Source organism: Nycticebus coucang, chromosome 3, assembly GCF_027406575.1.
Source record: "Nycticebus coucang isolate mNycCou1 chromosome 3, mNycCou1.pri, whole genome shotgun sequence".
In the NCBI taxonomy this organism is placed as follows: domain Eukaryota; kingdom Metazoa; phylum Chordata; class Mammalia; order Primates; family Lorisidae; genus Nycticebus; species Nycticebus coucang.
In genome coordinates this window covers 36,795,039-36,810,536 of record NC_069782.1, presented here as the reverse complement: position 1 = coordinate 36,810,536, position 15,498 = coordinate 36,795,039, and the positions used below count along the sequence as shown (strand labels likewise).

At 33.8% G+C, this 15,498-nt stretch overlaps 1 protein-coding gene across 1 annotated transcript in view; it reads left to right on the top strand.

Annotated features, from left to right (window-relative positions):
• Window positions 1-15,498, top strand: part of LOC128582307 (ALX homeobox protein 1) — a 234,209-nt gene that overhangs the window by 89,266 nt on the left and 129,445 nt on the right. Inside the window, exon 18 of the mRNA XM_053586068.1 lies at window positions 6,693-6,812. Coding sequence (XP_053442043.1) covers window positions 6,693-6,812 — 120 coding nt within the window. The remainder of the gene's footprint in view (window positions 1-6,692; window positions 6,813-15,498) is intronic.

Genomic DNA, 15,498 nt, shown 5'->3' with positions numbered 1-15,498 from the left:
TAGCGCATCTTTGGGAGCACACCTTAAAATAAGACACTGTGTTATTTTTGGGGAAACAGGGTAGCTGTTTCTAGAAGTATGTCCAAAGATCTACCAAAATAATTGGTAAAGTCCTTGAAATACGATTTCATTTAAAAATTTAAAAAGCAAGTAATTAATAGACTTGACTCAACCTCATCAAACTAGATTTTGAAATGAAGTTCAAATGAATCACATTTATCTTTGTATTAATTCACTCATCATTGTTTTTTAAGAACCTATGATTTGTCAGGTACGATTGTAGGCTCAGGAAATAAAACTTCAAATAAAACAGATAAGGTTTGGGCCCTGATGGAATTCACATTCTGGTGGAAAAGACAAAGACTAAATAAATACATAAAATAATGTCTGTAGAAATTCATAGTATTATACCTGAATGAATGATAGTAATTAACCAATTCATTCAACAAATATTGACACAAACATCTTACTAGGTTACATTATGTTGGAATATGCAGCTATAAATATGTTAGATATAAGTACTAATGGGAAAATATATGAATCAGAAAAATTGGTATGGGAATATCAAAGGGACATTATCATTTTAGATAATAGAGATATTGAAGCCAGGAAAAGTGACACTGGAATGGGAGACCAAGGCACTGGATATCTGGGGGAAGAATATTCCAGACCAAGTAATACCAAATCCAAATTCCCTGATTTAGTAACACATCTAGAATGTGTAAAAAGCAGCAAGAAGCCAGCTTGACTAGACAGTGACAAAGCGGGGAAGAGTAGGACACATGATTGCAAAGACTTTGGCTTTTACTCCTAATCAACATTGGAGTAATTTGAATGGTGGACTACGTGATCAAGTTTATTTATGTTGCAGTTATACTCTTGGAGGGCAGGGGTAGAAGCAGCAGAATCAGGAGGCCCTTTCAATGATTCGGACAGGAAATAGTGGCGGCATGGTCAAGGATATTTGCTGTGTTGGTGGCAAGAAGATCATGTTCCAGAATGTCAATTTATCTTCAGCATACATATAAATACTATGGAGGTAGAGCTGACAATAGTAGTTCATGGATATGTGGTGCATGAGAGGTAGGGAAGAGTCAGGAAAGTGTCCGAAGTGTTTGACATGTGCAACTAGAACAGTCTTAAAGTTAAGAAGAAAGAGATTAACATTTCTCTCAAGATCCTACCTCTTACTAATAAGCCAGGCTAGCTCTTTCAGGTTTCCTTCTGGTTTATTGGTGGCCCCCATTATGAGTGCTAGTCAACAGCATGTGAGTGGAAGGGGTGTGTACCATTCCACGTGGGCCCCATAAAACCTCCCTCGGATGTGTCTTGTTATTCTTTTCCCTTTCTGGTTGACTGCATTGAAGACAGCTTTGAGAGCATGCTTGTTGAAGAGTTTGCAAACTGGACATTTTGTGTACAGGGACAAGACTAAAAGCATTGCTTAAGAAACTGGCCTTTCTCTTTTTCACTTACTCATTATGGAGAATACCATCAGCTCTTTGCTCTATTTATGACTACTTTCTCCTATAAAATTAGGTTGTTATTAAAGACCAAGGTGTGTCACGTGATCAGGATGACTAGTGAATGCAAGCTACCCAAGAGATAAACATACTATCTTTCTTTTATTAATACCTCTTTCATTTAAGATTTTTTAAAATTCTTCTCATTTTAGAGTTCCTTACCTTCCTTATCTTGGCATTTACACTCTCTTGATTAGTTGCTTTCTTTCAGAATGTCCTCTCTTCTCTGCTTGCCATTTGAAAGTGTTAATGTTCTTGGCTCATACTAACCTCCTTTCTCCATAGATTAGAAGACCCTAAAACTCTCTTGAGAATTTAGAATTTGTTCATAAGAAGGTATAAAATAGAGGAATATTATCTATACTGAAATTTATTTTTAGAGGCAAAAATTTTTAAAATTTAGTCAACTGTATGTTTTTAATTTTATATATTTTTAAAAATCACATATTGTTAATAGAAAATGTTAGAAATAAGGAGGCAAGGAAATTGGGAAAAATAATATTTAATGAGTGCCTACTACGTGACAATCATGTGCCCACTGCATGATTTATGTATATAAATTTTCTAATTTAATTTATAAGGAAGTTGTATATAATTTTTATCTTTTCTATTTTATAAATGATTTTTATGGTGAAAAGTAGTACTAGCAATCATAATTTGAGTTAGAATTTTGTAGGTTAGGTAAAAATAAAGACAGTATCAGTAAAAAAGTAGAAAAACATAGTTTAAACAATAGATTAGAAAATGCTGCCCCTTCTGGACACTCAAACCTACAACATGCTTTTCTGGAAATAAGATGTCAGTATGTAAATGGTATCTGGAGGCCGCCACATGTGTAAGTGCAAATAAGTTGTAATTCTTCTTAGATAGTGCCCTAGCATATTCCTTCAGCAGTAAGGCCATCTTGGGGGAAACTAACATGGGCCTAATGGGTAGATGGTACAGAGAAAGTTTGAGAAAGAGTTGAAAAAAAGATATGTTTCAGCTTTTGAAAAGGAAAATTAAATTTTCAGGTCAGATGTGTTGGGTGGGTAAAGGAGTGAAGTTATGGGATACAAGTCTCCTTGGTAGGGCCATGCCCAGCCAGTTAGTAGGATAGTTGACTATACCTATTTCTGGAGGCCTGGGGTTCTTACAGCTTTGGGGAAGAAAGAAAGCTACATTGAAAAGCTACTTATCACAGAATAGAAAAATAAATCTCTCCTGTACTATATCAGAGAAAGGAGGCTATTGATGAGCATGATCAAAGACTGGGTTAATCAGCTGTGAAAAGCCCATAGCTCCACACACAGTGATACACAAGTGGTGAGAATGAGGCACTATGTGTCTGCCTTTATCTGCATCTTACAACTCCTACCCAGGACTTTAGTCCTGGAAATGTTGTTGGCAAAGGAGACTATAGCATAGCTCTGATTTATCTGATTTATCCCAAGACCAGTGGGAGCAGGATGCATGGAAGAAAGCACTTGTGGGCCACTGGAAAAATCTTGCTCCTCTGATTTTGAACCAGAGAAAATGCACAAGGAATATAATTTAGGCTATTAATTTTTCCACAAAAATTTTACCCTTAAGTTGGTGGCCCATAGGATTCATTGTGCATATGTATTCAAATGTTAACTGTACAGTGCATGGTTCTAGGGATAACTACTTAAAATAGCAATCCCTTCCCCAGGGTTCCCCTTCCCCTGTCACTAATTTATTTTTGTCTATAGAATTCATTTCAGTATATTTTCCTTATATATTCTGTTTATTTTTTATCTCTTCTCCATTAGAATGGAAAGTCTGTGTGCAGAGATTTTTGTCTCTTTTAGCCACTGTTCTATCTTCTGTGAATAGCATGTAATAGACATTCAATACATTTCAAAATCCATGTTACTTATTTATTGCCCCAGGTTGGTCTACAACAGGTCACGTGGCAGAATGCTGTTCCTTTGCATCAGGAATAGTGATCATCCTACATATTCATCATTGTTGGAAATTATGCATAACAACCAATAAAAGCAGCTTGATAGGTCATCATCTGTGAATTTCTAAGCATTATATTACAGAATATTTCAAGCATATAGAAAAGCTCCAAAATAACCATGTACTCACCTTCAACAGGAGTAAACTACTGGCTTTGTTGACTGTTATAACCAATTCCTGTCTCCTCCTCATCACTGCATTACTTTGCAAGTCATTCCTTTCCTTCATAAATATTTTAGTATGAATGTCTGTAAGACCTATTACTTTAAATATAGCAACATTGCTATCTCAATAATGGCAATTGCTTTTCAATATTACCAAATACCATCAGTATTCAAATACCCTCTCCCACTTTGTAAATGTTTCCTGATTTTTCTTAATCAAAATACAAACATGGTCATTCATTTGCTTTGGTTTTGTCTGTTACTTAAGATCTACAATAGTTGGCACCCCCCCTTATTTTCATGCATTGAAGAAACCAAGTTGTTTTTCTTGTACTATTTCTATTTTCTGAATTTTCCAACTGCATCCTCATGACATTATGTTACATAATTCTTGTCCTCTTGTTTTCTGTAAATTGATGATAAGATGTAAGATCTAAGTCAATCTTAGCTGGATCTCATTCAGTTTTTGTTTTTTATAAAGAATATTTCATGGGTGGTGGTGTGTATTCCACTGATGAGGTACACAATGTCTGCTGACAGTCTTTTGGAAGTATCAGTGCTCATTGTTAAATATCACCTGGATCAGTTGTTTTATTAATGGCTTGCAAAATGGTGATACTTAAATCTATTACTCTTTATTTGTTAACTAAAATATATCTATACAGAAAAAACTTTGTCAAATCAACTCTTTAATTACCTTGAGGAGTAGTTTATGGTGGAAAGACAAATGCTTGGTATTTTTTATTTGCTAATTTTTAAATTAATGAGGTCTCCTAATGTCCTTTGGAGGTCACTGTGATGTATACTACCATAATAAATGCATAAATATTTAAAATATGTGTTTAATTTCACTACAGTTATCAATCTTATTGCTGCTGCAATTGTCCCTTACGTGGCCAATGTTAGTCTAAGTTTGCTTTTTTGACACAATCCAGTAGTCTTTAAAACTGTTCTTGCTTTCTAATGTAACCTGATGTACCACATTCATTTAGCATACATTTTTGTTCATGGCCTGGAATCAGTCATTTCTCTAAAGAGCCTTTGTTCCTTTAATGGGAATGATATATAGAGAACCTTATCTGGATTTTAGGAGTGCTTTTTGCTGCTGGCATAGTCATTATTTTTAGATTTTTTTTTTTGGATGAACTTAGCTTTCAAATACACATTTTTCAAGAAAAAAAATATATCATGGGTATATATCATGGGTGTATACCAGTATTTTGTAATTATGTTTAGGACTATAGGAATTTGACTTATTTGGTTTTATGTTTGCATCTGTGTTTTTTAATAGAAAATCCTGGTTTTAATGACTTTACCTAATTGCTTTATTTCCTACTCTCTCTCACTTCCTCAACACTTCTGCTCTGTGTGTGTGGGTGTGTGTGTAGGTGGGTGTATGCACACACACATAAATACACTGTAAATATACAAAGACCACACAAATGAGAAAAACACAGGCTATTGATTCAGATCATGCGGTAACAAGGGAGTCAGCCATTATCACTTGTCATGGGCATAGACTGAAAGACGAAAGGATGTGGGAAAAGATTATGAAAAAAAAGAGAAAACTTAAGGTACGCTCTGATTGGAGGTTGTTGGTATGGGGAAATGTAGGTAAGCGGAGCCTATAAATATCATATGTGATTGGTTTAGGAGGCATATTTCATTTTCTCTAATTGGTCCTGAGTTAGAGGTAGAAGCTAAAACAAGGAAGGTAGGTAAATGTTCAAGTCTTATCCACTCTTGGCTAATTGCTACAGAGGTAATTTAGAAATTACCTGGATTCTTTTCTGCAGATGAGATGGTTTGGCTCTGTAGACTGACTAAAGTAGAGGACACGGGTGACTTTTTTGTGATACACGATTTGGTCATTTTTTTATATTTCACTTTTCTATATATATTTTTTAGAATATATAAATTCCAATATTATTGCTATTAATGGATTACTACAAACAGTTTTCAGGCATCTTTTGTAGTCAAATTGACCTTTCAATTATACTACAAATGGGTATAGTAGAATAAATCTATTTTAACTAACTTAAAAATAATTTGTGTGCTTATCCCAAAGCAAGAAACATATTTTTATATATTTTAGGTATTTCCTTTGATTTGATATGTATTTAACCTTGTTTTTCAATTAGTTTAAGTATGTATATAATGCCAAAGTCAAACCCAATCAAGGTGGATTTAGAAATGCTTACCTTCTACAAGATGCCTTCTACCTTGTTTTTTGCCTTTATAAGTAATTAATTTTTAAATTAATTTATAATTTATACATTCATTTTTAAAGCAAATGACTGAATATATGCATATACTTCTCTCTATATGTATTTATGCAATATGTGTGTTTTTATTTATATGTAATTTTTCATAAATAAACAGTAGCATGCAATACTTATTTCTCCCTTAGATTTTATGCTTAGCATGTCCTGAAGCTTATTTCCACCCTTTATATAGAGACATTTATTTTTTAAAAGCTTCTTTCATTTAGAGTTATAATGAGGAAAGCTTTTCCTACTCCAGGATTATTAAGGAATATGAATGTTTTAACTTCTATTATTTTGTGCATAATTTATTAAAATCAAAATTAGTTATTTGTTATGAGCCATGATACTGTCTCACTAATATGGCCATTTATATTGTTTATGTTTTCCTAAATGTGCTTTAGCTTATTTCATACATAGTCATTTGAAAATTAGCAAAATTGGTTTTCCTTTGAATCTCTTTCTTCTTAGTTTAGAATGGGTCCTGGAGGAATTGTCAAATAATTGATTGGTTGACCTACATGTGCAGCTGAGGGAGTTTTAAAGATTCTTTTCTGCTTACCACAAAGAAAATCTCTTGCGATTCAGAACTTTAGACACGTGCAGTTGTTTAATTTATCTTGCAGTTTTAAATGTCACATAAAGTTCAAAAAACAGATTATTGAGCCATTAAACTAAAGTCTAAGATGTTTTATCTTCCTAATGGGATAACATCAAGAATCTGGTTTGGGATTTGATCTATAACCTTGTATAACATACTTTAAATTTTTGTTTAGGCTGTTTGGAAGGGCTTTATTTTGCGAAAGAAACTGACAACAGCTCTAGAGGCTATTAAAGATGAAGAATCTGAAGAAGAATATGAAGAAATAGATTTAAAGGATTTTACATTTGATGAAGTAAGTACCAACTACGACATATAAATACTGGTCTTGAAATATTTTTATAGTACATGATTATGGAGCTAGACCAGTTTCTGAGGTGTTTATCCTATTTTAAAACTAAATTACACATTGTTTTTTCAAATAACAGTAAAGAAAATCTGACTAATCCCTAGCCCTGCAAGCTGGTACAATGTGTAATGGCAGTCGTGGAATATTTACAAGAGTACCTTTGTACCCTTCAGCCAGATTCACTAGAGGGTAATATCTTACTTAACTACAATTTAATGACCAAAATTAGGGAAGTGACATTGACACAAAGCTATGATCTAGTCAACCTCATTCAATCGGAACGTTGTCCTATTAATGTCTTGTTTATAGTCTGAGATCCAAGACAGGATTACAGGTTATATTCAGTTGTCATTTTCGTTAGTCTTTTTAAAACTGAACAGTTCCTTGGTTTTCCTTTGTGTTTTACAGGCTTTATTCTGTGGAAAAGTAGTGATAAATTATTTTGTACAATATCTCTGAATTTGCGGTTGTTACATTAAATTCAGGATGTGTTATTTTTGTCAAAAATACAACAGAGCTGACATTGCATTCTTCTTAAGGCATCACGACAGGATGGTGATGGAATTTTTAATGGCGTGACATTATCCTAAACTGCATTTGGATTACATACGCAATTATAAATGCATTGCCTTAAACCCTTTTTGTAAGTGGATAGGATGTTAATTAATATAACTATAACAGACATATCGAACAGACCTTCTAAAATTCTATAATTATATAATCAAAACATAATTATTTTAGAAAATATCATGTGTCAACCAAATATGAAGCACGCAGATATTCTCCTTATTTTTATACATCTATCTGTATAATTATTTTTTTTAAGTTCTACTTATCTTTCTTTTCATTTTATTTTATTTATTTATTTATTTATTTATTTATTTTTAGAGACAGAGTCTCACTTTATCACCCTTGGTAGAGTGCCGTGGTGTCACAGCTCACAGCAACCTCCAACTCCTGGATTTAGGCGATTCTCTTGCCTCAGCCTCCCGAGTAGCTGGGACTACCCGCCACAACGCCCAGCTATTTTTTGTTGCAGTTTGGCTGGGGCTGGGTTGGAACCCGCCACCCTCAATATATGGAGTAGGCGTCCTACCCACTGAGCCACAGGCACCACTCTCTACTTACTTTTATCTTTCTTAAAAGTTGATCATGTGGCTCATGCCTATTTCTCGCATTTTGAGTTTCTGAGGCAGGAGAATCAGTCACTTGAAGCTGGGCGTTTGGGACCAGGCTGAGCAATATGTCTCTACAAAAACAAAACAAAATAAATTTGATTTGAGTCATATACTGATGTAATATTACCTATCAGATATGGTAATGAAGGCCTAGTTAACTTTTTGCAGCATTTAACTTAGGCCCATGAGTTGCAAATAGAATGTGATAGCGGGAGATTAAACCTATGAAGATTCAGTAGTTCACCACAATATTGGATTTTTTACAAGTGCAATAAACTGAGGCATACTGGGACATCACCTCCAAAGTAAAGGATAAATATTGTTTCTTGTAGTTTCTACCACTATGAAAGAAGACTTAGGTTCTATAGACTGCACAGTCCGTGCTTTGTAATACTGTTTCCACTTTTAGAACGGCTCAGAGCAGGGACGATCGCTATAGCCTATCCAGGCTGCATTAACAAAAATTGCATCAAGTGTAGACATTTGGTTATGAAATAATTCAAAAAGTTGTAAGGATGTATTTTTTGACTCTAAATCAACTTTAAGTTCTTTGACTAAATGCCTTCTCACAATAACTGGTATAATAATTAATCTCTAATGATTTTAATTGAAATCAAATGAAATTAATTGTAATTAATGTATTGAAATGATTATGAGATTAGAATGTAAATGGTATTACTACTTAGCCTAGCTCTAAGAGTTAAATGAGTCTTATGGTTGTATATATTCATATGTAGCACATCAATGATAATTTTGAAATTACATAGTACAATGTTTTTCAAAAGTTAATCAGGAGACAAAATCTATTTTTTATATTTTTCTGTATTTTTTCTATAAAACTTAATTGATTAGAAATCTCCAAATTTTATTGCATTACTGATTTATGTGTTCATGAAAATTACATTAATAAAACTAGGAAGATGAAGCTGTTATAAAAGACAGAACACTATTACTCCCATCTAAATTATTTTCCTAAGTATAGTCAGACCATACTCTAAAAGAGGCCTTTAAAAATTTTTATTTTGGTAAGATTGGAAACTACTTTTTTTGAAATTTTTTGCCAAGCATGATTCTAGAACTGTCAGGAGTAACATATGACTTCATTGATGTATAGATAGTGTAATCATAAAATATGCAACTATTTAACACACTCTCAAATATTTGTTAGCATTGAACTATTTCTTCCTTGAAATTTCTTCATCAAGTCATTTATGTTTAGGAAAAAATAGTTTTTACTTATGTTTAATAAAATAGCTCTTGAGAAGAATTCAAACACTTAAAAAATACATTTTTATATGCAAAATATGTTCAATTCACTTTCCTATGTAAATTTCCATGTGATATTTTTCAAAATTACATGAAATTCACCTGATTTAGAAGAGGTGAGAGAATTGAAACCTACGTACCTCAAGGGACAGAATTTTTTAACAAACAAACTTTATATATGGAAAATACTATTTCCTGATGACTTGTATTAAAGAAAGACCAGTTTCTGTTATTTTTAATCTGATAGTACTGACTAAAATAAAATTTGCAAAGCTTTTTAGAATATCTGCATTATCGAAAAAAAAACAAAACTGAAGACTTTCTTCACAGTGGTTTTTCACATTTTTGGTAAGATTTATTCTTTGTTTTTCATGTTTTCTGCTATTTTGCATCATAATATATAGAAATGCAATTTATTTTTATTTACCTTGCATTTAGCCACTTTAAGCACTTACTAATTTTCATAGTTGATCTTTCAAGTCTTTTATATATTCTATAAACACAATCATGCCACCTGAGAATAACACAAGTTTTTCTTTCTTTTTTCCCCAATTCTTATTATTTATTTTTCTTGCCCAAGTGTCTTGATTACTATTTCTAGTGCACAGTTGAATGATGGTGATAGTAGCAAATATCCTTTATAGTTCCTGGTCTCAAAGTGAAGCTTTCAATATTTCACTACTAAGTAAAATGTTTCCTATAGATTCCTTATAAAAACTCTTTCTAGCTTAATAAAGTTAAATCCTTTAGCATCTTACAGGTCAAGAAGATGACGATGTTGCTCCTGATTCTATATGTGATTTGAATTTTATCCAATTCATTTTACTTCAACTAACATTGATTTTCAAACATTAAATCTTATGCAACCAATTTAACTATAATGTATTATCCTTTTTACTTATCACTGGATTTGATTTGCTAATGTATTATTTAGAATTTTTGCATTTGCATTCAAGAAGTTGGGCTGGTAAATTTTTTCATTGGCCTGTTTGCCATTTCTGTGTTTTCATTTGAGGAATGCCCATTCAAATTCTTAGCTCATTTTAAATGATTTGTTTATTTGTCTGCTTGTTATTTGGTTGTTTGAGATTTGAGGTATCAACCCCCCCTTATCAGATGAATAGGTTTGCAAATATTTTCTCCCATTCCATAGGTCATATATTTACTCTGTTGATTGTTTTCTTTACTGTGCTAGAGCTTTTAATTTAATGTAATCCCATTTATCTATTTTTGCTTTTGTTGTCTATATATGCTTTGAGGATTGTAGTCAAAAAAATAATTGCCCAAACCAATATTGTGGAGTGTTCTGTGTTTGAATATGCATGTTTCCTGTTGACTATCTGGTAGTTTTTTAATCATCCTTCTTACTTAATGGTTTTTAATCTACCTATTGAATTAATAACTTGAGTTACTTCATTTTTAGTTCGGTAATTTCTACTTGATCAATTTTAAAATTCCATTTAAATGTTGGCATTTTCTGTAGTTTCCTCTATTTTCTTGAACAGATTGAGTATGCTATTTTCAAACTTTCCCCTTCATGCAATACCTGAGTCACCTGAAGATTTGTTTCTACTGGCTGTTTATCTCCAGGCTTTGTGGTCAGTGGATTCTCTTTCTAGGGTGTAATCATTGATTAAGTCTGACTTCATGACAGATATAGAAATAGATACAGATATAGATAAAGGATAAAGACCCCAGAATATATTTTTTCTCTAAAGAACATTTAATTTCATTCTAGCAGGCAAAGATTGTATAGGCAGAGATGCTTTCAAGGCTATTTTCAGCCTTTGTTACAGCTGGTCTGTTTCTGGTTTCTTTTAGAACTGAACCAATCTGGTGTCTCAACTGAAAGCCTAGGATATTCACCAGGTTACTTTCATCTTATTTCTGATTTCTACTTTCTTCTTCCACAGCACCAGTTACAGAATACATTTCTTCTTAGCTCTGTAGTACCCAGTTGTTGCTATTCGCATGCGTACTACTTGAAGTCGGCAAACGCATGAGGGGAAATTGTGTACATGGCTCTGAGATGGCATTTGGTTTGTTCTTTCCTCTCTGGGATCTTGTTCTTTCAATCCTAACTGCCTTGACATCCCCCCACTTCAATTTCTGTCTTTTCATATCAATGAAACTGCTGATTTATGGTTGAAATAACTTTCTTATTGATCATATTGCCAATTTCCTTGATGGAAAATGTGTAATGAAACACAGCATTCACATTGGCCTGGAATCTACTCTGGGGAATCTTGTCTCCTAGAGTCCTGGCTACTTTAATTGCTCTTCAATGCCTTCAGCATCTTTTTCTTTTTAAATGATGCTTTTTAGAATATTTGTAAGTAATGTCAGAAGTATCTTCATTCTAATTCAAGCTGCGTCACCATCATTATTTTTGTAAGTGAATATTTTAATAGTCAGTGATCATCTTAAATCTTTTAGGCAGTGTGCTTGCCTCAGTGAACACAAGAAACAAGCTACTTGACCTCACAGGGGTTGCATTGTACAACAACCAGACAGTGAATACCTATGTAAAAAAACAGTGACAGACAGTGAATACCTATGTAAAAAAACAGTGTACTATAGGTATTGAAAACTACTATAAAAATATTAAAGATTTAGGGGTAGAGTGTAGTGTTTAATCAGATGATCAAGAGAAGGCCTGTATGAGATGTGATATTTACATAGACTTGTGAAAGTAAAGTGAGGGAATAAAACATAAACTATTCTTAGGCTAAGTGAAAGGCAAGTATCTAACGCTCAAAATAGGAACTCAGTGTATTAAAGGCACAGGTAGTTTGCAATAGGTAGAGCTGATTTTTAGAGAAGAAAAAAATAGAGGAAATAATCAGAACAATAGCTGTAGTTCAGTCCACATAAGGCCTAGAATATGATGTCAAACATTTTGAATTTTATTTCTAATGTGATAGAAAGTTATTACTGGGTTTCAAATAAAGGAGTTAAATGTTATTTTTTATAGGTGGAAGGCTTTGCTTGCAATGTACACATTATAGTTTGGGGGAGCTAGTAGTTAAAACCAGTACCAATTAGCAAAATATTGTTATATTTTCTTCCTTTGATCTGTTTACCCGTTTTCTATTGCCATTATTCTATTTTAAAATCATTTTATTTTGCTTTTGTTTTGACTTTGGCAATGTTAATTACAATGTGTCTAGAGATGCTTGTTTGCACTGATTTGTGCAGGGATTTTGAAACTATCTAGTTAATATCCTAATTTCTGCATCTCTGCCAATGCTTGGAAGATTCTCCACCATCATGCCCTGAAGTAAAGATTTCACGCTTTTAGCGCTCCATTCTTCTCCTTCAGGAAATCTCTATGGTTTGTAAGTTTTTGTGTTTTGGTATAGTCCCACATCTCTCTCCACGATAGTTCTGCCTCTTTTAATGTTTGGGTTGGTGTAGAAGTCTTGTCTTTGGTTTCTGAGATTCTTCCTTCTCCATGTTCTGCTCCATTGCTGAGATTCTCTACTGTGTTTTAAAACTCCTTGAATGCCTCTCTCGACTCCTGGAGCTCTGCTATATCTTTCCTAATTATGTCCAGATCCTCGGTGACTTTGTCTTTAATTTCACTGATTTCTTCAGATAGTTGTTGGACTTCTTTTTGGATTTCTTTTTCCATCTTCTCCTTAATTCCATTCATCTTAGTTGTCATCCATATTCTAAATTCTGTTATTGTCATTTCAAAAATTTCTCTATGGATGACATTTCAGCTGTATGTCCCTTGAAATCTCTTGGGGGAGCTGATCGTCTATGAGTTTTTATGTTTCCAGTGTTATTCTGCTGATTCCTCCCATGTATATTTTCACTTTCACTTTATTTATTTATTATTCTTATTTTTTTATTTATTACACTTTTTAAGTTGGAATGTTGGATTGTCCCTAAATTATTTTTGAGAAATAACCTGGTTAGAGTCCACTAGGTAGCACCCAGGAGATCTGTTTAGAAACTAAAACTGTCAGGCTGAAACCAGATCTAGAGGTCCCAGGATATGGAACTCACTACTCCCATTCTCCACTGACTGAGCATATGAGCTGCTGCTTATACCTGTGACCCAATACACAGCCTCCTAAAGCTCCCCCTCGAGGCCCTAGAGTCTGAGGTCTCTGAGAATCTGCCTTGCTATCTCCAGGTTGGGGCTGGGGGCAGGATCCCCAGGTGATCACAGAGAACTTAAACCAATCAACAAGAACAGAGCAAACAATCCCATGTGTAAGTGGGCAAGATATATGAACAGAACCTTCTGTGAAGAAGACAGATCAATGCCCAACAAACACATGGAAAAAATGCTCATTGTCCCTGATCGTCAGAGAAATACAAATCAAAACCATCCTGAGATGTCACCTAACCCCAGTGAGAATAGTCCACATCAAAAAATTCTGAAACTGCAGATAGATGTTGGCGTGGATGTAGAGAGAAAGAAACACTTTTATACTGTTGGTGAGACTGCAAACTAATACAGCCCCTATAGAAACAAGTATGTAGAATCCTCAAAAGCTAAAAGTATACTTTCCATTCAGTCCTGCAGTCCCACTACTAGGTATCTACCCAGAAGAACAAAAAATCATTTTATCATAAGAACAATAGCACTAAAATGTTTACTGCAGCTAAATTCATAATCACCAAGACATGGAATCAACCCAAGTGCCCATCAAGTCATTGTATGGATTAATAAATTGTAGCATATGTGCATCACGGAACACTATTCAGACATAAAAAGATGGAGACTACATCTTTTGTATTGACTTGGTTGGAGCTGAAGGACATTCTTCTTAGTAAAGTATCACAAGAACAGAAAATCAAGTATATAATGTACTCAATTCTAATATGAAGACAATAGATATCTCTCCCTCACATGAGAGAAAAAGACAAATTCAAGTGGAGGGTGGGAGAGGTGGGAATTGGTAAACTCTCACTTAATGGGCACAAAATAAGGGTCTTCAGCACACACCCTGGGAAAAGGGCTCAATTAAAACTTGAACTATAACCAAGGAACATTGACGATGTAACCTAATCATTTGTACCCTAATATGAATGTGAAATAAAAAATTAAAAAGTAGAAAAATTTTTTAAAAATCATCTTACAACTTTACAGAACATAATAAAATTACCAAATCATCCCTGTACTTTTTATTCCTCTCTCACATGCTCTACAAACAGATAAATACAAAACTTACCTAATCAGGGATTCTCTTCTTTCACCTCTTTAAGTAGTGAAAATTGGTGTCTTTTAGATTAAGCCTGATGGATTTTTAAGACCTGTCTTAATGTAAATATATAAAATGTATTCAAATTTGTTGTTTCCCTTCCAGCCAACAGATACTGGGTCCTTATGATACGACAAGCACCAATGCTTGGTGTCAAGGGAGCTAAAAACACAGAAGTAACATGGCCCCCAGTATAGGTGGTGCCAGAAATATATTTGGATTTTTTTCAGTGAATTATATTTTTTATGAGAAAAGTATATAAAATTGTCTTGATAAATTAGCCAGAATTCAAAAGCCTACATCAATCTGCCATGAACTTTTTCATTATAATGATTTCTTGTCTCTTTGAAATGTGATTTTCTTTAACAAATGGTTAGCCATGGAGACACTGATAACCAGCAGTCATTTTGTTTTAGTTTGATTAACTATAATTTACCTTAGTTTATTGAATTCTAAGAACCATGAAGCTCTGAGATTTTACCCTGCATGCAGTCTAACAAGTTAGGCTGCCACACTTTCAGGATGCTGTAGATGAAATGAAACTGACAGGTCAGAGACGAAAGCATTTACCTGTCATCACAACAGGCAACAGGAGCTTCAAGTTCTACTACTTTGCCCCAAGTTCCATGGGGCAATATCTGAAGTATTCCTGTCTAGTAATCTCTCACGTAGGAAATCCCATATCTTGTAAAGAGCTGTTAGCAACTCTTCTCATCTTATCTCCAAAGAAGCTGTATCTTTACCTCACTGGACAATAAACAATCTTTTTCTCCTCTATCCAAAAGAAAAACACAGTGTCTGTCTTACTAGTCTGTTAGTCATATGAAAATCTTGGAGAAGGAATTCTGAACAAAAGCTGTCATAATTCATGCAAAAATCTGAGAGCCACTGAGAATTGTCTCCTGACAATATCCGTCCCTTGTTTCCATATGACAAATTTTCTCAGAAGTAGAAGACTCCTCCAGTGAC